General features: G+C 41.9%; 2 protein-coding genes across 3 annotated transcripts in view; both read right to left on the bottom strand.

Annotated features, from left to right (window-relative positions):
* Positions 1–12,393, bottom strand: part of LOC143212658 (paramyosin, long form) — a 22,628-nt gene extending 10,235 nt beyond the window's left edge. Inside the window, exons 1-10 of the mRNA XM_076431641.1 lie at positions 12,033–12,393; positions 10,712–10,768; positions 7,635–7,721; positions 7,354–7,520; positions 2,232–2,469; positions 1,912–2,031; positions 1,230–1,379; positions 1,003–1,149; positions 643–859; positions 411–538 (exon numbers count right to left, since the gene is read on the bottom strand). Of these exons, the coding sequence (XP_076287756.1) occupies positions 411–538; positions 643–859; positions 1,003–1,149; positions 1,230–1,379; positions 1,912–2,031; positions 2,232–2,469; positions 7,354–7,520; positions 7,635–7,721; positions 10,712–10,768; positions 12,033–12,146 (1,425 nt within the window). The 5' untranslated portion in view covers positions 12,147–12,393. The remainder of the gene's footprint in view (positions 1–410; positions 539–642; positions 860–1,002; positions 1,150–1,229; positions 1,380–1,911; positions 2,032–2,231; positions 2,470–7,353; positions 7,521–7,634; positions 7,722–10,711; positions 10,769–12,032) is intronic.
* LOC143212662 (uncharacterized) lies at positions 12,032–26,554 on the bottom strand. 2 transcript variants are annotated; one of them, XM_076431647.1, is made up of 2 exons: positions 17,119–26,554; positions 12,032–12,663 (listed from the first exon to the last, which is right to left on the bottom strand). In XM_076431647.1, exons 1-2 carry the CDS (start codon positions 17,160–17,162, stop codon positions 12,543–12,545), a joined length of 165 nt encoding a protein of 54 aa, XP_076287762.1. In that variant the 5' UTR covers positions 17,163–26,554; the 3' UTR covers positions 12,032–12,542. The 2 variants fall into 2 exon arrangements, with proteins under 2 accessions (XP_076287762.1, XP_076287761.1); XM_076431646.1 differs by lacking the exon at positions 17,119–26,554 and adding an exon at positions 15,792–17,093.

Here is a 26,554-nt window from a genome sequence, read left to right as displayed (position 1 = left end):
GCGAATTACGCCTCGCAAACGTAAAAACAGGACTTTTGAGTCCAAAATCTAGCGCTTGAGACTACTGAGAAACCATTGCAATCCTAGAAACTACCCCCTTAATAATAGAAACTTTTCAATCACTGGGGCAGTGGACGTTAACCCCTTGCTGTATCATTTTCTTTACAGTTCCAGCAATTAAAATGTCTTTATCCCGAGAAATGTCGTAGAAGAGAAAAGAAAATTTATATTTTTTGTATGGCTACACACGAATCAAATTTTATTTCATTTAAAATGAAAGGCGTATCATTTATATTTATTAAGCTTTGTTTGAAATCTCCATTCCGGCAATTTAAAATACGGCAAGGGGTTAAAATAATTTATTGCTCAGAGAGTAGGAGCATCGGGAAACACGTGTTTATTATACTTACTGCTTCAGCTTCCTTGTAGGCGGCAGCGAGCTCTTCGCGTTCGTTCTCCAAACGACGAAGTTCGAGTTCCAGCTCGTGAAGTCTGCGGTTCATGTCAGCCAGTTGGTTCTTGGCATCGTTGAGGTCATCTGAAGGGAAGTAACCAAGTAATTAGTTACATTCCCGATCGTTAGCGAAATATTGTATGGAAATGGAACAGTTGGAAGAACAGAAGTAATTAGATGGTAACTACCTCCCATTTTCTTGTTCTCGCGTGCCAATTGGTCCTTCAGTTCGCGAGTCTTGTCGAGCTCGCAGTTGGTGCGCTGGAGTTCCTGTTGCTTGTTGCGAAGATCGCGTTGGCTTTGTTCGTACATCGACATGCTTTCCTCCAGGCGTGATTTGATTTCAATATTGATCTTCTCCAATTGTTCCACGCGTTTCTGAAGCTCGCGAGCTGTTCCGTTGGCCTGCAGACATTTATTTAATTGTTCAAACGATTCTAGAATGTCGTACACACTTCCATAAAATATAATTTATTGTATTCTTGAAATTGGTAACATTAGTCAGTCATGTTATGCATCTTAAAAATGAAGTTAACAGTCAATCGTACCTTCTCCAAATCAATGATCAGTACTTCAACTTCGGATTGCAGACGTGACTTTTGCTTCTCGAGATTGTTGATCTTAACCAGCAGAGTTTCGATCTGTTCTTCTTGTTCCTGGATGCGAGCACCGTACTTGCGGCGCAGTTCTTCTATCTAAAAGATTCAATAACAATATGCAGTTTAATATTATGCGATCGTATTAGAAAGGATTGTTAATGTGAATTAATTATCACCTCTTCGGCGCGAGCGTTGGCTTCGGTTTCGTATTTGGATCTCCATACTTGAACTTCTCCATTAGCCTTGACCAGTTGACGTTCAATGTCCAGACGAGCTTCGGATTCTTCTTCCAATTGAATGCGTACGGATTCCAATTCTGATTCGACCTATTAATTATATTTATTCTCGTTAAATAATGCCAATTTTGTTAGCTTTTTGATCGAAACTGTGATTAATCCTACTAATCCATGCTATTCAATGTGGACATTGAACTTATTTCTATTTAGTACAGCGATAAACTAGGTACAACTATTTCTTTTCCTATCGTAGACCAATCTTCGTAACAGGGTTAATGCATAAATAATTTCTTTGTCCTTTGTAAGTGATTTTCTGTATATAAGATTTCGTAGAATCTTTTTGGAGCCGAATAATTATATCAAGTATTAACACTAAACTGCCGGTCAAATGACCGGTTTCATATTTTTCATTTCACAATTGTTGAAAGTATGAAGTTGGTTGTATAAAAAATTGATTCGATACATTTTTCCACTCAGGCACATATTTTTATAAAAATTGCACGGAATCTAAATAAATAGTACCTTGTAATTTTTGTAAAGCTGAGATATTTTAGTTGCTTTTAGTGCTTGGTAGGTTTAACGTTAACAATGATAATAATTAAAAAATTAAAATGATACGTACCTGGTGTAGAGAGGCTTCAACCAATGCACGACGACGTTCTTCATCTTCGAGACGACGACGAGCATCGTCGAGCTGTCCAGCGATCTGGGTCCTCAGATACACAACGTTCTCAATGCTCACCTAAAAAATCGTGAACAAATTATGATTAATAAATAAATGTAATGCTCAAGACACAATAGATATACAAATTATATCTAACACGTTACATACGTCGCTGAATAAAATTATGTTCATTTAATTTATACTTCTGTCAGTGCTTCTCGATCAATAATAAAAATTGTAGTAATTGTACGAGAAAATTGATACAAAAGAGATTTTACCTTCAAGTCCTGCACTTCCTTCGTCAGTTCAATATTTTCCTGGGAGATTCTGGTCTTGTGGCTGGTGACGTCAATGATAGTGCGGTTCAGTTCCTCGATTTTCACATTGAGCTCGGCTACGTGGATTTCGAGCTTCTCTACCGTCTTTATCGACATCAACTTTTCCTTGGTGACATTGTCCAGTTGAGCGAGGAGTTCGTAGACTTCTTGTTGGAATTTCGATTTTTCTTTGTCAGCCCTGAAATATTTCAATCATTCGTTTGAAAAAAGAAATCAACTTTTCCATCTTTCTCCGATGTAAACATTCTCTTCGCTCCTCTTACTTCAATCTTGCCAGGATGCATTTATCTTGATGTCAATGTATGACTATGTTCTATTTTTCTGGCAGCGTTTCAATGCTTTTCGCGAAAAACTTATTTATTTTATCCTTAACCCATTTCGACAAACGAATGAGGAAAAAGAGGCAATCTGATCCCACATACCGGACGATACACATACATTGTGTTACACGATACACAGACGCTGTTTTATAAGATTTTAAAATTGCATTGAGAATCCTGAACGAATAGTTAACAATTAAAAAGAACAAGACCTTCATATGTTCAAGATTTGTATTAGTTTTCTTTTTTTTTAGAGACTCATTAGAGTTATATTGTATTTCTCCTTATAGAACATTTTTAAAAAAGTCTGCTAACAAAAACAACGCTTAAGATGGCTGACAAGTTGGTCTCTTCCAGCTGGCGATACAAAAAAGTAACGAAATGCAACAACACTGAATTTGTTTATATTTCAATTCAAAATAAAAGTAGAATAAAAAGTATGAAACTGGTACTTGGACCAGTGTTAACCCTTTGCACTCGAAGCAATTTCAATTCCAATATCAAGATATTTGTTTCAACCCAGATCAGTTTTGTTCTATGTAATCTTTTTTACACTGTGCACATCAAATTGAACCTGTTTTCTTATATAACAGTTGAACTTTTTACAATTTATAGAATACAGACAAATTTAATAATGTTAAAACTGTTTTGAATAATGGTATGATAATTTTTAGTGGCGCCTCAGACTCGCTATTCGAGTGCAAAGGGTTAATGTTTCAATAAGGAATTCCCAACACAAAGGAATTATACCAGGTCGGAAGAAATGTTTAATTTTCAAGTCTCAACCCTTAGCAGTGGAGGGGTGAGTCAGAGTCACCACTGAATAAATTGCTGTACCATTACTCACAATATTGTTCACACGATTAAATATGTTGGTAAACAATTACTACACGTTTAAGTGTAGTATGAGATATTGTATCAGTTTCATATCCACAAAATGATAAAAATCTATTATTCTAGGTTGGAAGAAATGTTTAACTTTCAAGTTAACCCCCTGCACTACGATTTATTGAATGGTTAAAGAGATTCTTTGTCACTTACAATTTTCTAGAAGAAGAAGAAAATTTTTATGAATTGTATGACTATATATTATGCAATGTTTACACACCGATAAAAACACAATAAAATTTTATTTTGGTTTAAAGGAAATTAATTTATTAGACTTAGTGTTCCTTCTCGAGAATTCTTTCTCGAGAAATTACAGTATATCTCGAGTAATTTAAATCTAGGAAAATTCTTATGAATCTTATTTATTTTATAACATATTTTCGGAAATGAACAAACACATCTGTCCTACATTTTAATGTAGGTATTTAAATATCTCTGTTACTTGTGATTCTACGAAAAAATGTCAGAGGAGAAATTTGCACTGTTCAATAAGGTAAATATAACGGCAAGATAAAAAATTATTTGGAAATCATATATCGAAATTTCAAGGTCATCGTTATTTTCATTTAAAGGAGGTCATATAATTATTCTATATTCCGATTCAGAAAAAGAGACAAATCCAACGATGTGCCATGTTCCATAGTTAAGGTGAATTTCAATTTTAAGTGCGCCACGTCATCTTTTTATCCGATTGATCTCAAATTTTGCACAAATTGTTTTCTCACCTAAAGGAACAATACTGGATAGTTGCGTGCATAGTATCTCGATAAACACCATCCACCCTAGTGTACATATTGGACAGGAATAAACATTGAGTTAATGTTTTTTGCGCTTTCGATAAATATTATCAACGATATTCCAAATATCATAAGTTTTCCAATATTCACTTATTTTATTAAAAATTCTAGAGAATTCTCGAGAAGTATAGTCTTATTTCTCATTTCTCGAGAAGTGAAAAATGTTGAGAAATCAGGAACATTAGACTGTTCAGAATCTTCATCACGAGTCTGGCTGGATATTGTAAGGGGTTGGAATAGCTGCGACTGCAAAGGGTTAACTTCTCGGATAATAGGCGACTTCCCCAATCGCTAAAAATGTCGGGGAGCAGCGACACGATTCGTTTGATCGCATCCGGTCAAGACCGCGTTAACATCCTGTGGTTATCTGTCTCGATAGCATCTCGGTGGGTGGAGGGGAGGGGTAGAGAAAATCGAGTCCTCACCGTATCGTCCACCTACACGTAACAGAGGGTGTAAGGTGTCGGCCGATTCCGGGGATAGTGGGGATCCGGACTAGTCGCCTGTACTAATATGGCGCGGTAACACGGGGTTGAGGATTGCCGCGCGACTCGCACGGTTAAAAATAGTCATAAGCCGAGCGAGTAGCGAGCGAGGAAAACGGCACGCGGAGGGAGAGACCGAGAGAATAAAAACGGGAGGCCGAGAGAGAAACAGAGAACGATAGAGGGGGCAACAGTGTCGAGGGAGGGGGCGTCGCGATAAAAAGAGAATCGTCGAGAGAAAGCTGAAAGTTTGGAAACGAGGTCGAGGAAAAAGGAAAACGAAGAACGTGGGGGAGAGTCGTCGAAACGCGTGCAGCCTACTTCTCTTCCTTTTTCACAAATTAATCGATCACCGACGAGTCCGACAAATGTTTTTTATCGATTATATTTTATTCATTGTTATCACAGTTGGGATCCAGACGAATATTTCTGTCTCCGCCGATGCTACCGGAATTCATGCAATTTATGTGTGTTTCAATTAAACAGGGAGAATTTCAATCCCCGATTTACGGGCGATGATAATCGGATCTAAGAATAGAGGAGTTTCGCGCGAGCGTTCACCAGCTCGCTGACACTGAAGTAAATCGTACACGATCGCGAAGTTAGCGCGAAGACAGGGACTTGGTGAGAGAAACGAAGAGATAATAAGACAGGGGCGAGTAACAAAAAGGTGGAAGAAAGAGCTGTACGAAGGAAGTGGCGAAAGCGACTTGAATGGCGAGACGAGTCTATTTTAAAAGCGTTTAAAACACCGTTTCTGGACCAACAGGTGGAAACTTTTTCCGGCCGGTCTGCGAAATCGCTAAATCTCGACACTTTTTCAGCCGCGCTCGTTCCTTTCAACTAACGCGACTCGAACGGTGGAAAAAGGCGTGGTAGAAATTTTCACTTTCTGGATGCTATCCCGGAACAGCGAGCAATACACCTTCCATTTATTATTACCGGCCGCGCCGTTATGGCGCGCGGACCGTTCTATTTTGCCGGTTGAAATATTAAGAGGCAATTAGCTGTTACTTCGAAACGACGCCGTTGACGCATAAATGTCGTAATTGCTTCCACTGAAAGGTACACTTAGAACGGAATCCCTCGGGATCCGATTTCACCGTGAATTCTTCATCTGTCACTGCCGTTGCGCTACGGAGAGTGGAAAACAGTGATCGGAGGGGCGGGCTGCAGATTTGTGTAATTAGCAGGGCTTAATTTTTAAATGGCCGTTGCCGTATCCAATACATGCTCTCGATATTTAAGTAATAGAATAGTCTTGTAATCGTCAGAATAATTAAAGAATGATCAATGAGTGTTGTCGAACTGATCGATTGCGGGGGAAGGACGATGAAGAGTGCGTAGAATGATTCCGCCTCTTTGTTTCACGTCTGGGTCGTGTTTACGCAACAGGGTTACGCAATTTTCGAAGCGGGGAGGGTTCACCGGCGAGGCTGACAAAGTCACCGAGATAATAGACGGCGTCCCGATGACAGCCGAGCGAATTTTCGAAGTGTATGCGTCCTTGTAGCGCGACGCCGCGTGTCGGGGCGCCGGGACGTCGAAAAGGACGCGGGTTATGTTTAGAAAATCCGAGGGAACCAGTCGAACGCGTATTTCAGGTGCGAGTAAGTTGGTTGCTTGGCCGGTGGCCAGTATCGTCGAGCATAATTCCCGCAATTTTCGAATACGCTTTCGTTCCCCACGGTGCCCACTATAATTAACGGCACGAACCGCCGTGATTCAGCCCCGTTCATCCCTCCGAGATTTTTTCGCGCGCGGCCGCGGTCTTCTCCCAACTGTTCGCGAACCAGCGAACTTTCCGTGCTCCGTTCGCAATTCGCGTTTCGACGCGGCTTCGATACACCTTCGAACTTCCGGCGGACTGTTTATTGACGTTCCCGCGCTTTGACCTCAAAGAGTGGGAGGCGGGTTCCGCGAGCGGTACGATTTTATTTTCACAGGTGTATATAATTAACCACGGTTTATTGGTGTTCCGATTTCGTTTGTTCGCTATCGGGGATTCCGCGATGGGGAACGGAGCGTGTTTAGGTTCACTTCCGACAGCATGTTATCGCGCCTTTGCTTTGATACTTAAATTTAATATCACTCTGAGAAGATTCCGGTGCCGACCGCTGCGAGGCCCCGCGTTTCAACCGGTTAGCGCGGAAAATAGACCGTTAAAAATAGCGAAACTTCAGAAAGTGGAGTTTCGACGGCGACCGTCTAATCTTCATTCGAGTCGAAGGGAGATTTCGAAAGGTGAAACGATTAGACCGAGATATTATTAGCGGAGGAGGTATTTCAGAATAAAACATGATCTCGAGAATGATCGTCTCGTCCGACTCTCGTTATCCCCACCTGAATGTGTCCCGTCCATGTCAAATTGACAGTCTCGTAGAAAGAAACAATCTATCAAGAAGATGATGGTCTACAAACTACGAAACCTCTGAGTATGTTTTGTATATGTGTGAAGGATAATATCTATTCTATCCACGTCTTTACTTACGCTTCTCCGAATAACGTTGCGTGCACAGAAAATTGTTGAGTAGAATAGAATTTGGTATAGTTGTGTGGTTACTATACTAACCTGGCGCGTGCTTTTGAAAGTTGGTCGATCTGGTCCTGGAAATCGACGACGACCTCTTGGTGTTTCTTACGCAGAAGGTGTGCGGTCTCCTCGCTCTCAAGATGAACATCTTCGAGTAGTTTGCGCAGCTTGGCCAGTTCCGTGTCCCTTTTCTTGTTGATCTCAAACTACGCGTTGTCGGAGAAGGAGAACAAGGTTAATAAATTCGATCGAATATTTTTATTCTTAATTTAATTATTATTTTCGTTCATTTTGCAAGTAGATAAACGTTGGAAGATTACCTGAGATTCAGCGCCACCCTCAGCCTCTTCGAGACGTTCGGACAGCTGGATGACTTGCACGCTCAAATCGGCGCGCTCGCGTTCGATCTACAAAACCACGTGACGTATGAAGGAAAAACGAATGCCTTTCAATTTCGGAAATATTGCAGGCGTAGTAATTAACACATTGCCGACCGGTGATCATCGCATAACTTTGAAAAATCTATGGTACACGGCTAAACACTTTTTAATGGAATCTTCGATAGCAACAGTAATAACGTCATCTAATAGTTTAGGACAATTTCTGTGCTTTCTTTTTACAGCACAATTATTGAAAATCCTATTAATAGGCTTCCGGTAGGTAAAGTATTAATGAAATAAGTTTTAGGTAAGGTTACGCGGCAGCGACAGTCAACATGTTATATACAGATATTATACTGCGGATATTATGCGTTCGCGATCGGCGCGAGGTGATCAAATGATTCAGAGAAATTTCAGAATACTCTCATTTTATTTCGACCAAACAATTTTTATTTTGCATGAAGATCCGCAGTCTACTAATAAATATGAAGCTGAACTAACATCGCGTCACTCCACTGTATTCTTCAGAAATAAATTTTCACCCTTAACCCCCTGCTGTATTTTAGCGAGTCAGACTCGTGAAGATTTTAACAAAGCAAATATGAATGTTACTTGTTTCTTTTTAGATGAAATAAAATTTAATTTGTTTGTAGTCAATATTTAAGTATTAAAATAAATGTAGCCATTCGACATTTTTGGGGATAAAGACTAACTACAGCCTTCATTTTCTAAAATCACTGTAACAACAGTGATTAAAAATACAGTAGGGCCTCGATTAACCGGATCCCGATAATAAACAACTATGCGGTTAAATATGATTACTAGACTGCGGATGTTCATGCATTTTCTAATGTTTATGAACAAATTTAAAAAGAAGGTGGTAACAAATAGAATTCTATTTTCATTGGTAATAGCATTTGTAGATCGAAAATAAATAAAAATCATATTAAATTCTGTTGAATATAATACTCCAGCATTTTTCGAACATTTTTATTAGCCAGAAACGCATAAAGGTCCGCAGTCTAATGATCACATTACGCGAAGGGAATAAAAATAAAAAATTTATTTTGGAATATAATGTACACTTCAATTATTTCCCTCGGGCCTCGATTATCCATCGACCCTTAATTTATCCGGGCTGTTTGTCTCCCGATCAAGCCGGTTAATCGAGGTCCTACTGTACTTTGTATGTTTATACCAAAAAAATTAAAATATAGTTGGTCCAAGTGGAAGAAGTTCGCGTATGTCAGTTCTCCACCTGGCGATTTGGGGAACAGAATGTGCGCTTCAGTTGATAGACTGGGCTGTTTGCTGCTAAGTGAAGTTATCGAACGGAGTCATTGTAGTGCAATAGTATAGCACAGTCGGAACATGTTGATGCGTGTCGAGTGTAATCGAGATGCGTCGCATTGTTTTGGAAAGAGGCCTCGAGGAACGACGCGAACGGCTCGGTGCAAGCTTGACGTCAGGTTTCTTCGGACCGCGAATAGAACGATCTAATTCCGGACGAACCGGCTCTATATCGGGAGCTTTATTCATATTACAAACGAGGCGTTTATTGGGAAAAGAGAATCCCGCGACATCGCCATAACTGTCCCTTCTCCGGAAACCACCGCGTTCTCCATACTTCCTTGTATTTATCGACTGCAAACGAACATTCGTTTCCCCTAATCATCGTCGCCTTCAAAAACCACGAATTTATAACGTAAATATTGACCGAAGCTCCTCCTAGAATTCTTCCACAAACGAGAGACTAGTTTTATCAAATAAAAATGAAATTTCACAATTGTTTCCAACGAATTCCTTTAGTTCCCGATCCCTATCGCAGCGCAAAGAGAACAGTGGAACGAGTAAGCGTGTGATCAGACATTTCATGAGATGACAGGTAAGCCACAAAATTGAACTGGATCAACGTAATTACAAATTATAAATGTGCCTGTAAAGTTTAGACGTATAAAAAGTGTGCGAAGTTGAGAACGTGACATAACAAAGTCTGCAAGTTTGTAAATAGTTTCACAATGCACACTCTGACGAGCAGGACAGTTAATCGCACAAGTTAGTGAACTCACAGCGAATAATTCGAACGCTATTTAGCAACAATTAGAAGTCGCGATGGAGAATGGTTCGCTCCGAGAGGAGTAATTCGTGAAATTACGTAATACGGATCTGCATCGCCGCCGCGTCGGTGTGCGTGATATAAAAACGATGTGGGAGATAATTCATCTCGTAAACCGTATTAAACGAGATCATAATTTCCAGGTTTTTGTGACTCAGAAGAACGTCGGCTGGCACCCGTTCAAGTCACGTATCTCGGCGAGCGTTACGTATGAATGTGATTTCAGCGGGACTTTAACGAACAATGAAACTGGAGAAGCTCCCCGTAACATAACCCGCTATTTACACGAAATTTTCTGACCGTTGGAATGTATTTATACCCGAGGCTCTCGCAAACCGTGTACAAAATACCGTCCGAATCCGGACGAATTCAACGAGCCGAAAAATCGACGCGTTTCTGTCCGGTTGGAGAAAATCTTCTGGTCGAATAAAATATTCTTCAAACGCTACGCGTCGCGCGGGCCACGAACACGAAAAAGGAATGCGGGTTCGTTCGCTGTAGAGGTGCGCATCCCCAAAAATAGACGCGACTCGTGAGCTGGACATTTCGACCTACTGCTCCCCACTCTATGATGGAGCAAGCCGCTTCTTTTTTTTTGTATCAGCTTCAAAATTCACAATACCGACATTACATAAAGTCCCCGAGTTGACGTTTATCGCCGTGGCCTCGATATTTTTATCTCCGTTCCGAAGCCGCGTCCCGATCTCGACTCTCCCCCATTGGACCGCCACGAAAACGATCCTAGAATACCCCGTGTTCCATTCGACGAGATTCTTTCAACGTCCGGAAGAACCGCAAAAGATTGCGGACCGGAGGCATATGGTTTTAATAACAGGTTTCAGCAGGGACGGACGAAACGAGGCGGAGGGGAGAAGAAAAGCAGAACATTCGCGGAACTCACCCTCTGACGCAGCTCTCTCTCAGACTCCAGGTCATCCTGCAGCAGGCGGATTTTGTCCTGAAACGAGAGGCATGAAAGGATTAGAGCGTGCCACGGGGGGCTCGTTACGGTGAGTCGCAGCTTTACGTAATCGGCCGACGAAAATATCCAACAGCGGACGCGCTCGGTATTTCAGAAAGACGGACAACCTCTGAACGGGCTCATCGAGGGATGTTTTCCTCGAGGGAACAGGAGTGTTTTCGCTCTCGGCGACCGTCCATTGGGGTCGTTTTCAACGGGACGAGGGAACGTGCACTCTCGTTCATCCATTCGGCCTCGAACGGACCGGTGAGAAAGGGCAATCTTACTTGGACGGAGAGGCGAATGCACGTTTCCACGTTCCTCGAGGTCCGTCGTTTCCGAGAGAACCAAGCAGATGGGTCCGGAACCGACGATATCGACCAACGCCAGCTTTTTCGAGCGTTTCGCGAACGCCTCGAAGATGTCACTTCGGTGTGTCCCGGCACGATCGTCGTTTCGGCCCGATATTCACGACTATTTTCGTACACGAGCAATCCGATAGCCACGGAACCGTCTACGGCACTTTCCTCGTCAGGGGTTGGCACTAATATCCCTTATGGTCACTGAACTTTCTCCCGTTACACTTGTCCCCACCGCGAAATCGGTCACTGATCTACGTTACCCGGGTTCACCAGCGACAATCACTAATTGTCCGGCCGATTTCCCTTTTCTTCGAGTTAGCTGCCGCTGCCCCTCGAACTTTTCTCTTTTAAACGACCCTCTCCGTCTGATCTCTAGTCGTTCTCGATCCGTCCTCTTGATCCTTTCTCCGAGATGTTGGTTCGTGTGGCTAGAATTTGCTTCGAACGATGCTCGTTCTAGGAAAATTATAAACGCTTCCGAATCCTGTACGTTTACTATCGTGTGTCGAGCATCTTGTCTTATTTTAGTCATCCTACGACATCTCGCCATTCTTCTTGTTGGTAGAGTATCTTATGAGACACGCAACGTATCGCAAGTTATCTTCTTTCTCGGAAATTCTTGTCAGCGATCTCCTGTTCCCTTTCGTTATTTGCCGATTTTATGAGTCTTACGAGTACTGTAAAAATTCGTCATAGTAGTGCTCCGTTGTTCTATTCTACGAGAAACCTCGAGCGAATGTAACCCAGACGTGATTTCGAGTTCGGTCAGGCCAGACTCAAATATTTTAGAATATTGATAGATTTATATATGGAGAACAACGGAGCAGTATTATGAGTCCGTATCGAAAATAAGGATAAAGAAGTGGGGAATTGACGGTCCGTTTTTCAGGGGAACCTACCTCCAGCCTAGAGAGAGCGGTCAGGTCAGCGCTGTATTCGATGCTAACGTTGGCGGTACCATCGCCGGAGGAGCGGTACGTGTACTTGGAAGCTTTAGCGATCGCTGAAGACATCCTGTCCGCTTGGTTCGCTTGCGTCCTCGATGAACCTTCGTTCCGTCCCTTCAACCGAGATTCGTGTCTCCTCGGGTTGTTCGGTAAACCTTCGGTTTACACCTCGATGCACTGGCTGGTGCTAAGTTAAGTCGTCTTGATTTAAATCGTCGTAGTCAGCTGCCACTTCCTCCTCCACCTTCTTCTTGTCTTCTTCTTCTTCCTTCTCTCCTTCGGGGTTTCGGAGCCGACCAGCGCCCTACTCGTAGTGCGCGACCCGTCGTCGTTCGTATGGCGCGCCGGCGGCTCCATGGCTTCGTCAAAATGACGGTTGCACGCCTGCGCGATAGATCCGAACCCCCCACCAGGAACACGCGGCGGCGACGACTCGTCATCCACGTCGTTCCTCGTCCTCCTCTACCGTCGACGGGAACCACCAGCCGACGACCACCGCTGCTCCGAGGACGCCCACGTTTCATCGAAGCACCTGCCACCATCCTCGATCCGATCCAGAAGTTCGATCCCGTTCACCCTTTTGCTATGAAACGACGTCTTCATGATTCACCGCAATTCTCATATGGTCATAATTCCCTCGTTCACACGAAAAACTTGATACTCCCAGATTCTTTTAATGTTTCTACTGTTTAAAATTGCGGCTACTTATTTTTGCCATAAATGCATAAAATCCGCAGACTAATTATAACAAATGCATGATGATATGCTGTCAACATTTGTATTAATACGTTGATAGATTACACAAAAATGGCAGAAGTGTCACAATTCATCTCAACCTTGATCACGTACACTCTTATTTATCTTCAACAAAATTAAAATGATTTATCTTCAACAAAATGGTAATTAAAGGTGACAAGCTTCCAAGCTTGATTTTATTTTGATTAGATGTAGCTGTTATACGATAATATTTGAATGCAATATTTCCAAATTGGAAAACGATTATCCCAATTAAATTTAAAAAATTAGAAAATATAAGAATAATAGTTGAAATTTAGAAAACAGGATATTCTGGCGATATTTGATTTACATGTTCTCTACATTCGAAAAATTAGTAAGTACCATTTTTATTTCATAATATAGATCCTTTAATAAAAAAATCGTCTGCATTCAAATTTGAACAAATATCCTCTGACTTATGGACGGGAGTGTAGCTGTGGCTGCAAGTAAAAGCTTAAAAATGTATTTATTAATACTCTGGCGAGTATTTTACTGCAATAAAACGAAAACTGAAAAATTTTGAGTTCTGATATTTATCTTATGTATGTGCGAATACGTTGAACCTCAATTGGGTCCTGTTATCCCTATTATCCTGTTATCCTGTTATCTCTTTGCAGTCCGAGGTGTTTTCTCTCATTTATTTCCGAATAGAATTCTATTTCCTTATGTAGCTTTGCCAGCCTGTGCAAAATAGCTGAGAAATATTGCTATGTCTTTAACAATCAAATTGTTGATGTTCCTAAAGCCTCAGTTCTTATAGAATTGAAGAACTTATTAGAATTTGGACCTTGGTAGTTTGAATAATTTTATTATGTAAGAAATGTGTGTTCCACCTAAATTCGAATTTTCCAGTAGCCACCTCAAATGATTAGCTATGTGTGTTGGCTTCTGCTACGTCGAATTCTTACAATTATGACAGGAAAAATACTATCAACTGTACACAGAATTCATTACACGGTTGATACTATTTTCACAGTACAAAAGGACGATGTTTATGCGTTACTCTATGAAGTAAAAATAGATTGTAGTGTTAATCTTTTCATACGAGATCTGCAGGGTTCCCGCCCACGCATGTGACGAAGAAAATATTCGAGACCTTCTTGTTCATCTACTATAAAGAATCGTATTTTTAAATAGCACTTTCAGATTTGAAGGCAAAATGCCGGTTTTTCTCAAGCTAAAAAATTGAAGGAAAACCAGATACTTGTCAAAGTTTAAGAATGAAAATACAATACTGTGTCAGAGCGTCGTGAACGGTAAATTAAGATCACAATGCCACGACGTAAAACGGTATTCTTCGCGAGAGGAATCCGGACTTCACACAATGAAATGTTGTGCAGGTGAACAGGTGTACGGGTCACGATCAAAAATCAATTCCGACTCGAAATTGACCGAGCAGTTCTCGGCAATTAGAATTAGAATTAGCTCTGGCCGTCCCACGCCACTCGCCGTAGAATTATTCGCCCAAGACACGGCCGTGCAACTGCGTCGCTCTTCGTACCGATTTAGATATAACGTACTTGAAAAGCTACAGGGTCATCACTTCGCATAGATCGAACCATCGATCAGAGAAGTCGTTGACTCATTCGAATACCGATACCCCGGCGCAAACGTGATCGTTAAAAAGTGTAACAATCGCGGCACGTCACCAGACCGGTCCTGTCATATCGGAGCCAAAAGCAGTTTTTAGAACCGCCGAATCATCTGCGACTATTTCTGCGCGTGGAATCACCGCCTCGGAGTATAATTTATAGTCATCCAGCATAATGTATAATTGCCTGTCCATACCACGGAAGAGCGATCTACTTCACGAAATAAGATTAGTACACGCTGCCATTAATCATGCAACTCCTCCCCGGGAAAGTATTTTCACTTTTGCAACGCAACGTCAACTATTGAAAACAATATCGTTCGAACAAATGGAAGAGGAATTTTGTCAAATGCGTAGAACCAAAGGAAAATATATCAAATTGTTGGAACCATTATAGGAAAAATATATTTTTTAAACCTCATCTGTCCCTCGTGTCAGTTTGACACGGTTTTCCCGAAATAAGTTATACTGTTCTGTTGTTTGTCGGTGAATTCGACCGAAACTTTGTGTGACTTTTATTTCTTTAACACTAAACCTACCGACCACCAAAAGTGACTGATGTATAGACTGCGGATTTTATGCATTTATAACAAAAATTGGCACGTACAATTTAAAGCAGTGGACATATTTAAAAAATTTAAGAACATCAACGTATTAGTTTCAGTTCGATAAAATAATTAAAACAAGAAAGACATTTTGATATGATCTCTGTGTCTTTGAATCGACGTGGACATCTTTTATTTTGCATAAAGATCCGCAGTCTACTGATGTGTATAGCATTATAAAAATAACAAGATTAAATTTATTTATATTTTGTGCGATTTTTATTGTAATATATACTGCAGTCAAAAAATATGTTGAATAAATTCCCATGAGAACAACTTTACAATTTCAATAATTGTCAACTAAAAAATCAAATATGGGTCATTTGACCCTTCGTGGTAGGTTTAGTGTTAATGCGAAACGAATAAGCGAAAAACCTAAGATGTGGATGTTAACTCATCAATTTGAATAAAAAAATATGGAAAAACAACTGTTTGCCTTGTCGATCTTATATCGATCTAATAAAATACGCAATGATCTCTCTCAGACATAATTTTGTTATGATTGGGAGTTTGAATGATCCCGAATCCTCTTTCAAAAGACACATGGTATGCGTCGCTTTCTTGTATAAATAACAACGGACATTCGTTTCGTTCATCGAAATGGGGTTGACGGATGACTCAACAGGTGAAGGGAATTTCTCCAGAAAAATCTTGAGCTATAGAAATTCTCGGAATTTGTCGCGAATTCTTGCTGATCCCGCAGCCGCGGTGGAATGTCTACGTGTCTTTCGTATTTACATGTGACGTCGTTGACGAGACGACGATAACTGACGAGAATGCCGGGCGTGCTTCCACCACAGTGCTGATATTGCAGCGTTGGATACTCCTCCTGATCAATCTCTCGTTATTGTATCTAAAATTGCTTTTCAGTGTCACTGAACCTTCGTTTATCGGAAGAAACTTGAAGACTTTCCAATTCGCCGTTTGATTGACAGCCACGTCATCGGTAGTAACCGATAGAGAAAGACGGTATAACATCTGCTGGTTTATTTCTGTTTGACACTTGGGTGAGACTCGTGTTTGAACATTAAAAATAAAACAGCGTGGTACATGAACGTCAAAATGAAATGTAATCAAAATGAATCATAATTAATGATATTAATGCAGAGTGAGAAATTATATGCAAGTGTGTTTATCTTCGGAGAGGTCTATTTTAGGTTGGAGTTATAAATGTTCTAAATGTATATCTGAATTTTCATTTCATAGCAATCTGTTTCAATTGTTCCCTATTTGAGGTGACGAATAACGACCCCGAAATATTGCAGCAGTACAGACATGATCTGAGAAGCAAAATAAAAAATGTTCGGATCGATTGCAGGACACAGGAGCCAAATAAAAGTTGCACCTAAGCTGGAACTAATAACTTGATATCCTTAAATATTTTGAACATGTCCACTGTTTTAAATTGTACGTATCCATTTTCGTCATAAATGACAAGATTAACAGCAATTAAACAAATAGAAAAGAAATACAAGTGGATTTCAAAGAAGTAGGTTAAGAAATGCATAAAAGAAAATAGATGCACAAGTATTTGGACGGATCCAGCTGCCACGAAAGAGTTAATAGACCTAAGAATTTTAAGAAAATTGTCACGCATCGAAAGGATCGCGTCTTCTTTGTGCCCGGTGTCCGGAACAGTTCCGATTACGTTATCGTTTACTCCGACTACTAGCCGACCAGTCTGAAAGCGGGAGCCTCATTCTACTAGCGCGCCGCCCCACTCCGTACGCCATGAATTCCGCCCGTATTTATATCCTGTAATACATTTTTATTCATCCAAAACAGCGGGGGGACACGGGCGATCAGTATCCGCCGTGAAATTCTCCGGATCGATGGTGTCCCGGTCTCGCGTATATAAAACGATGTCTCCGAACCGTCTTCTATAAATACTTGCCGGAGATAGAAAGAAAGATTAGAGGGCCGAGGCGAGCGTATTTTCCTAAAACTTCCAGTTTTCACAAAATTTCTACGACCACCCACCCCGCCCCACTCCCGTCGAGTGTCTATAAAAGGTCGCCGGTCGGTGGTGGGCAAAGATGCTCGGTCGGCCTAGCCGGGAGCTCACCAAGTAATTTGAGATTGGCCCCTTCTCCTCGTCGTCCTCTTCATCACCTTGCTCCCACTACGTGGCCGTTGTGCGCGTGGCTCCCTCTGGTGGAGAATTCCAGGGATCGGAAAGCACCATCGGAAGACCTCAGACCAGAATAACTCGCTCTCTCTCTCTCTCTCTTTTTCCAATCGAGGCGAAGACAACTTCTCTCAGCCGCCCCTCCAGCTCTCCCTTAGAGTGCTGCGATCGCTGCGAGACCGGCAAGGTGTACACCTATGTGGGACCTGTGCTGAAACTTCCTCGTATCCGCATTACCAATTCGCGCCGGCACGTTTCGAAGGATATTTGGCGACGAACCGAGACGCTCCACCCAACTGTGCCGCATTTTGTTTACAGGCTGGAACGGTAGCCGTGCTTCCTAAACAATACCCTTTGCCACTATAGGATCTCCGACTTTTCATGTCGACTTCTGCGGGGAAATTCATCCTTCGCATACATTTGATTCCTTCTTCTGTGTAAGACGCCGCGTTCAGTGGAAAGTTCCTTTTTGTGTCGCGACGTAATGCTCCTACTCTTGACATGTTTGCGTTTGCTTCGCCATCGGCTTTTATCATTGTAACGTTCTACTAAGGGCAACGTGTGCTCTCTTAGGGAGAAAATGAGAAGCTAGAAATTCTCTGAATATCTTTCCATTTACGTGAAACACATGATTGTTCTACTATTCATCAGTTTTAGATTCTTATTCAAACGAGATGCAAACGAGTTTGATCCTAGGCATTCGCTTCAGAAATCCCTAAAGAGTGAGCTCAGCTGAAATTTGTATTTTATAATTTATTAAAAATAGGCGTATTAAAAATTATTAATAATGCTTTCGTTTGATCTAGACCAGCAAAAGACCTCCTTGTCAGAAGCTATCTTTACCTCACTCTATATTTCGATCAAACAATTCGTGGAAATAAATATTTACATAACAATGCGCGCTTATGAACTTCCTAAAAGACAGTTGAGGAAGGACCAACGCATTTCTATGTTCCTAATGGAAAGCAGCCATCCAGCCGAGCCAAGTCTCAGCTAGATGCTCGAAAGGATTAAAGTAGGAGCATTGCTTTCCGATGAACCTGCGAGCTTCTTCTGGCCGAGACGTTACAGCCCGATTATCGTGGTTCGTGTTTCAAGTCAACGCACTTATAAATTCATTCCTCTCGGCGCTACGTGGTTAACAGCCGCCCCCTCCCCGGGTTTCCGAAAATTATTCGTAGAACCGCGGCATCTTTAGATCGTATCGTCGCATAATATATATACCGGGCCGAATCGAGCCATTACCGTTTTTCCTGGCTATGATGCCGGTTCAAAATTCTGCGGAGATTAATTCGTTTTCGCCACTGTTTTATCAATGCCGTGATGATCATAATCTAGCCGTAGTATGAATGAGACGAGAGGTGATCTATCAACCACGTGCGATTCCTGATTTACGGAAAAGTTATCGATACCGGCGAACACAAGCCTCGCGTTCTTCGTGTTCGCGTAAAAAGACCTATAATGATCTCGGAGTTGCCGAGTAAGCACACTGCCCCAATTTTCTAAATATATCCCCCTTCGGACTCTCTCTCATTCGACTGAATTCTCTTAGGTACTGCGCATCAAAAGATCTTGACTTCTCGATCATGAGTTTCATGTTTGTAAACAGAGCCGCCTCTATCGGTCAAGTTGGGGAAGCTTGACCCTCCGGATGGGATAGCACGCTATCGATATTTTAGGGAAAACGGCGCGGCGTCCTCCATTTTGTGCTAACCACCGGCGAAAACCGAACCGGTTCACGCAGCTCGCCGCGGCCGCCACGAACGAAATGCGAACTGTTAAACGTTAAACAATCGCCATTTTACATGCAAAATGACGCTGTCCTATGATCGCAATTAGATGCAGTTCATTTCCTTGATCTAGATCCAGTAAAGTATGTCCGTTCACAATTTTATTCGCAAGTTTAATTAAGAATGTATTGATCCAGATTTTTAGAAAATGAATTTAATCAATAATTCTCCATTGATGCATCTCGACAGCCTCGTTAATGAAAACATTTGGAACCCGCCATTTTGGCGAGCCTCGTGCTTCTAGTGTTAACTAACTAAGACTTCTGCATTCAATATGACCGGTGTCACATTTTTTATTTTATAATCATTGAAGTTGCAAGGATAATTCCATTAGAAATTATGAAATGAGTTTCTTCATTCAAGCACGTATTGTTGTAAAAATTGCCAGAAAAAGTAGATTCAGTATTTTTATGAAACAGTGTATAGCATACACCTGGTAATTCAAGTGCTGTGCAAGATAATATGCATTGTATTTTGAAAAGCGAATTAGAAAGATTATTTTAAACACAAGGTGGTTATACAACGAAGGTCATCATGGTTAGAAACATTTTTGTACCTTTTGTGAAAGGTCTGGCACTCGTTAACACGTATCAGAATCGATAATGGCGGTTCAAAGGATTTTTGAACGCGGCAACCTTGTTCGAACGAAGGACCAGCGAAGCGGACGGACTTCAACGAAGTTGCACTCGGTCATACCCATTGCTACTCTAAAATTACGCGAGTCGATCGAGTCAGGAAGAAGGCAACAGGTGGATCCTAGAACGGTCGCTAGAAATCTGTTACTAATGATCGGACAGCTGAATTCGTAGCTGAGTTTTGAATTACCGCTTCGGACGATTTATTTAAAGAGTGGATCGATTCTGCGCGGTTTTCAGCCGCATTACCCGCGCCGGGAGGTTATAGGGTATCGACGTACGGAATTTAGGTCGTCGGTGATCATTAACTTCCACCGTTTCGAGCACAATACAATCACCGAGAATATCCTGCCGACCATAAACAATGGGATCTGGCCTGAATCAAACGATGTAAATCGGGATTCCGCTGGGAGTAGCCCGTGCTCCGTAATCCCGCGTGCAACGTTCGCTGTACGGAGCCAACCACGTGCCAAGGGAAAATTTTGTAAACTTACACGAAAATCGGGAAACGTGAAACGCGACACGCCATTCGGGCACCATCGCCGCCGCCCAATTTATTGTCGTTCTATTTTCTGATCGGTTATTTTAAATGATCTGGATTCTACGAACGGGAAACCGATTCCGTTCTATACCGAGACATGAAAACGGCTGTCTTCAATTTTCCAGATCTCGTTACGATCTTCATCAGAAGATTCAAGCGGAAAGAACAACTTCATTCTCTCGCATGGTTCACGGGCCACGTTCCTGAAGTATGACGCACGATACCGGCCATTCGAAATTTGGCAACGGTCGCCGTTCGACTCCGAGTCGAATACCGATATTTAAGAATTCGGATCTGGAAATATGGAACGCGTAATGGACCAACCGATAGACATATCGCAAGATGTCTGTTCTACGTTGACTCACTGTCCGAAAACGACCGGAAAAATCTTTGGCTGAAGCTTTTCAGCGTTGCGGAGAGAAACTCAAGATGACTAATCCGCTCTATTCTTGTCCGAACCGTATACACTTGTATCCAATGGGAAAGTGGGCTAAAACGTATGAAATATCAATCCCTCCTCGGGTCACGCGTTGAACTCTCCCGGACTCCGTATCTTTCCATGTCATTTCGAGCTTCCGTTCCATCATCTGACCTCTAGCGTTTCTTTATTTTCCTTGGTGCACATCCGACACTTGCTTCTTCCAAATGTTTCTTCCAAAGTTATCCAAGAGTCTAGATTTTCTACTTTTATCCTTTCTTTCTTTCTTTTTACAGTAACAATTTAATATTGTATCATAAATAGACCTGATCAGGCTACTTCCAGAAACATGTAAAACAGAAAGTTCATTTAGTTTTCTGGCTGAGGAATGTTTTTGGACAGTTGCAAATGGTTGAGTATGAATGTGTACAGTTTCTCTGACGAGATTTCTATAAAATCTAGTAAACGTACAGTACCTATTTCTATTGATTTCATTATTAGTCTGACATCAATTGAATTATTCTTACCCTATTCTCGCGCCTGTGAGGTGTCACTAAGAAATGTTATAAAATTATTCAAAATATTGTTTACATTATTAAATTTGTATGTTGTAAGTATTGTATGAGATATTGTATCAGTTTTTAAGTAAAGTTAAATTAAACTAAAGAAGTGATTGGTTCTAGCAAGGAGTTAAAACAGTGGAAGTTAATCCTCAATGTCTAAAATTGTTAAAAAGAGTTAGAAATTCAGTGGCTCCTGTGGCTTGCAATTGATGTAGACAATCTCTATTTTGCATAAAGATCCACAGTCTGATCGCAAGGATAACGAGATTCGATTTCCGATTTCTGTAAGTTCGATTTTCGTGTATCTCTCACAAATGTTTTCAGCTCGATCAGGGTTTTCTTTGGGATTGTTTTCGGCGGCAATGACAAAGAGCCATCATCCTAAGTGGCTCCAATATGAAATCGGAACTGATCGGGCCACGACGAGTCGCAGCTAGCACACCGACTGCTACTCGTCGATATTTTTATTGCTTGTTCGCCGAGTATTTATACGCCGGTGCTTCTATATTGGGAACGAAAATATTTCTAGGTGGATCCGTGGAGACTGAGCCGATGCAGCATCGCGCGGTGACTCTAGCACCGCGTCGCGATGCCTTCCGCGATTTAGACAGCCCGATTGAGATTAATCGGCGACAACGTCGGTCGGCCACGGTTCATTTTCACTGCCACTGGGAGATTTGACACGATTTGTCAGAGTCGTTGCCCGATTCTAGCTTTAAATTCAACCGGGCATCGAGGATTAGGGCGGACGTTGACCAATCGCTGACACGTTAACGTCTACGGATACGTCGCTACAAAGTCTCGTAATTGATCGTTACCGGATCAAAGCGCGTGTCATAAAACAGTTTGCGCCACGCACGCCAAGCAATCGTAAAGGGAAATGAAAACGGCCCAGAAGCCTCCTTGAACCTCGTTTGATTTTTACGATTTTCCGGAGCTTTCGGCGGCTCTCCCGTGGCGCCATCGACGATGAAAGCTTCAAATCTCACAGCCACTGCCGTACCCACCGACGAGTACCATTCACTCTACCGATAACTTTGCAGTCGGCTTCTCTTTGGCAACCGAGCTTATCTTTCGGTACTCGGATTGTTGGTCTTCGTTCCGGCACCGACGTATCTCGTCGGTGGTTCCGGCGCCACTCGAAAGTTGGCAGCACGAAATCCGATTCATGATTAGTATAATTTCGGTTTATTTGACGGTCGGCCGACGCACAGTAGAGTATTTGGACTGAAAAAGTGGAAAAAAGACGATTTCCAAATTTTTGCGTATGTAAAAGGTCTGAAGAATGAAGCGGCAATATTGTTTTTTCTATTTGTACACCCGTGAAGTTGTAAACTTCATCGAAAGTCAAGAGATTTTAAGGCGCGCTTTGCATCCTTAAACAGTCTCTAAAACAGCATCCGTTCATTGGCGATCTTCATGTGTTTTAAGGAAAGTGTAAATTCTTGTATTGCAAAAGTTGTTCAGGAAGATATACAGAGCACTTTCGCACAGATTTAATTTTGTTACCATGTGCGATTCTAATGATTAAAGTGATATGCGGATCTTTATGCAAAATAAAAAATGTTCCCATTGTTCAAAATTGTTTTCTTCTTTTAATTATCCTATCAAACTGAAACTAATACCTTGATGACCTTGAATATTTTCAACATGTCCACTGCTTTGTATTGTATGAGTGCATAAAATCCGCGGTCTAGTGATAACATTGATCGCGAAGTGATAACATAAATTACAATAATTCTAAGTCGCGAAAACAGAGTGACAAAAATTAGAGTAACATTAATATTGTTATGAATGCACAAAATCCGCAGTCCAAATGTTACTCTTAGAACCGGTGAAACATTTGTATCGGGTCGAGTTAAGTAACTTCCTTTTTAGTTCACCAATTTCGCTCGTCAATAAAATGAAAGACAGTTGCAAGCTAATTAAATCTATATTCGTCGTTATTTATATTTCACTACGAAAACCAGGGATTATCGACGATTCGCTCTAGCAGGAGGTACCTTAGTCCCTGTCTGTCTGATTCAGGCCGTCTGATTCTACTTTCGGCGTAACCGGGCCGCAGTGCCGAGCGCCCGAAATCCATCATAAATTATCGTGCGTTATCTTTCCGTTGCATCAATCACGCAGCAACATCAGTTATTCGCGCGCCTGTATACTAAGTACGCACACGAAATACGTAATGTCTAGTCTCAATAAAGCTCTCAGCGTGCTGGTACATCAAACGGGGCTGGCCACGACGGAAAACAGATTCAATTAACCGGATCGTTCTTGATCCGCGAACAGCGCGGCCGTTCATAACCAAAGGAATAATTCAACAGTCTGGAGACTTTCTTAAGACATAGCCTCGACATCTTTCTCTCGATACTAGCGGCGGATTGCTAACCGATTCTTATTGGCCGTTTAATCTGCTCGCATTATGCGTCGGCGGCTAATGATGGCTTCGAGTACGGGACGGGGTCGTTCCGTTTCGCCCTCCACCGCGTCGGATTCGATTTCACGTCGAGAAACACTCGAACTCGGCGTAATTAGCTTACCGTTCGTAAGCGAAGCCGGGAGCCCGCCGGTTCTCATCGGCGAAACGAAACGTCCTCCGTCTCGAAAGCGAAACAATCCACGTCGCTTTAATTCGCTCGCTCCCGGTGACTTCCGGTGGCGAGGAGGGGGTTGTCCCCCCGTCCTCCCCTGTAACAATGGCGATTTCGCCGTCTTTATTTCGTCCTTTTCCACGGGCAGGCTCTCTTTATCCGTCTAACCGAGCGTACCACAACCGGCTCCCTATTTGAGGCGAACCTCCCATCCTCTCCTCTTCTCTCCCTCCGCCAGCCACCAGTCGATGCCGCACGGGAGGAGTTTCCGTTTTCGAGGAGTTCTGCGGGATCGCACAAAGAGACCGTCCAGAGAATCCAGTCGCCAGAAACGGTACCGTGGCAACACTGGCCTCATTTCCTGGACAAAGACGGTAGTTTTGCCAGTAGTTTGTCCCCGCCCACCACCAACCCCCCGGATTCCTACGCGGAATTCTCCGGAGAATTCTGGGACCTCCGTATCCGACGCTTACCGTCCGAATATTACACGCTCCCATGGATACGCTGTCGTCGGCGTCGTTCGTGCGCGACGCTTAACGTCGTTTTCATTATCGAACGCGCGCGGACAATCCTCCGCTCGACATCTTTGTTGTTAGGGGTCCGCGAGAAGTGCGGATGCTGTTTGTCACCGCTTTCTCGAGATCTTACCATTTTTACTGCGTTCCGGAACATAGCTCTCTTAGAGGACTTTGCGCCGCAGCTGCGGCAGAAGCTGTAAAGCCGCGGTTGCAGTGCGACGACCGAAGATTATCGTTAGTTGCTCGCTGAGACAGAATGTATGCTTCGTTCAATCATTTTGCTGTAGCTCGTTCAAAAAAATGTTTCGGATAAGACCTATCTCGTTTCGGAAGAAACGTCTTGCTGTGGTTAGAACGCTTCAGAGATTTTCAGAGAGACCTTTGTTTTCTCATTTGAACAATGTAAAAGGTGGATACGGAATCTTGGATTTTCTTTCTCCAACCTTGTGCTGATATTTTCCAAGAAACATACGATATATTCGTGGCAGTAGTCATTGGTTGACTAAGCTTATAAATTTGGTCATCCCTCTACTCTACTGGTAAAGTAATGGACACATGCCAAGATTTTCCTTCCAGCTTTGATACTTCGGAGTTCTTAACCGAAATGACTTTCTGCGTGATTTTTATTTATAGAACATAATGTAGACGGTAAGTCACACTTTAACACTAACATTGTTGCGTTAATGTTAAAAACATTATATCACGAGAACAAGAAAGAGGTTTCATACGCAGTTTTACTTTCCTTCTGTAACCGAATGCTCCGCTGAAAGTCTTTTACGTTAAATGGAACGATTTAAGGGAATCATTCTATTGTTACGCGATCAATCTGTGGTATCTCGGGAAGGCCCGTGCTTCCTCAAGGTAAAAGTATTCATCCTGCTGGTAACCTATTATGCGCGTAATCGATTTCGAGCTCTCTTGATATTCTAAAGAACAATTCTTCGCCATCGAAGTCCTCTCCGGGCACAGGTGATCGCTCTCAAAGCACTTTCATGGAACGATTCCCTTGAACATATTCTTCCACGTAATAATTCTCTGGCTGCGCTCTCAAAGTCTACCTCTCTCTTCGCGGGACATTTCTTCAAAGAATACATTCTTGCTTCGAATCGTTCTTCTGAGGTACAACTTTCTCGGTATCTTCAAAGAAGCCATCGATAGAATATCGACGTCTTCGAGAAGAGAAACTGAATTCAAAGTTGTGTTGGGATAAATTCAAAAGTACAAACTTACATCTGGAGTTAATTATTCTCGACTGTTGAAACGTACTTGAAATTATGTATATTAGGTTGGAGGGAAAGTTCTGTCGTATTTCAAAGAAGGCAGGTAATTTTTCTTGTAAATCGAGAACACATGTTGCGAGTGAGTAGACTGCGGATCTTTATGCAAAATAAAAATTGCCTGCATCGATTGCAAGAGACAGAAACCAACTTGGATGTTATTTCTTCCTTTAATGATTTTAATGGAGGAGAAATCATATATTGACATCTTTAACTTTTAAAATTTTCCAACAATTTTGAATTTCATCTACTCAATTTTCGTATAAGTGCATAAAGATCCGCAGTCTACATATCACGCTATGCATCCAGGCGCCATAGCCAGAGACCCAGACGCAGGCTACTTCGCGCGACGTCCTTGAGTTTGCACCCCCAACATACCCCACTCATAAACAGTCTCTGACTCTAAGAAGACAAGCATATGTAGACAACAAACACTGTCTGCGCTGGAAGTGCACCGCATCTCCCTCACAGGAGAATATATGTACTACGGCGACGTTCGCTGATTTCAATGAAACTTTCAGGGGAACAAGCTTTTGCACGAGAAATACACAATTTTGCCGTTTAAAGTATTCTAGCTCCAGCAGTATCGAAGATGTTCAACCGAATGTGCTTGTCACTTTTAATTTTATGAGCTGTTTTCATTTATAAGAACTCTTTTCATTGTTTGCAGGTACAACTTCCGTACTGGGTCCCACATGTTCTGTAACATTCTATACATCTTACAATTAGAGACAAAAGATATGGTGTTACTAGTGGTACAAATTTGTGGTTGTAAGGAAGAACGCCGTTTAAAGTTTTGATCAGTAATTCTTCCCATCGGACATCGGTAAAATTGCATTATTTTTGTGAGCCTATCGAATTTGTTTAAAATTATATACTCCAAAGATCAATTAACCTATTGCCGTGTTTTAATCAGAGTTGTGCTAATTCAATTATGTTATAATTCAATTACGCAATTGAATTATATTGTATTTCGATTATACATATAGTAATTCAATTACGTCGCAACCGAATTATGTAATTCAAACCTTTCAATTAATTCA

Source organism: Lasioglossum baleicum, chromosome 10, assembly GCF_051020765.1.
Source record: "Lasioglossum baleicum chromosome 10, iyLasBale1, whole genome shotgun sequence".
Lineage (NCBI taxonomy): Eukaryota > Metazoa > Arthropoda > Insecta > Hymenoptera > Halictidae > Lasioglossum > Lasioglossum baleicum.
This window is presented reverse-complemented; position numbering and strand designations above follow the sequence as displayed.

Excerpts from the sequence above, each read along its gene's own strand:
- LOC143212662 (XM_076431646.1), bottom strand. The coding sequence starts at position 16,031 with ATGTTATACCGTCTTTCTCTATCGGTTACTACCGATGACGTGGCTGTC. Across the intron at positions 12,664-15,791 it reads TCTCGTCAACGACGTCACAT|CAAAAGGGTGAACGGGATCG; the intron begins GTAAATACGAAA and ends GTCGTTTCATAG.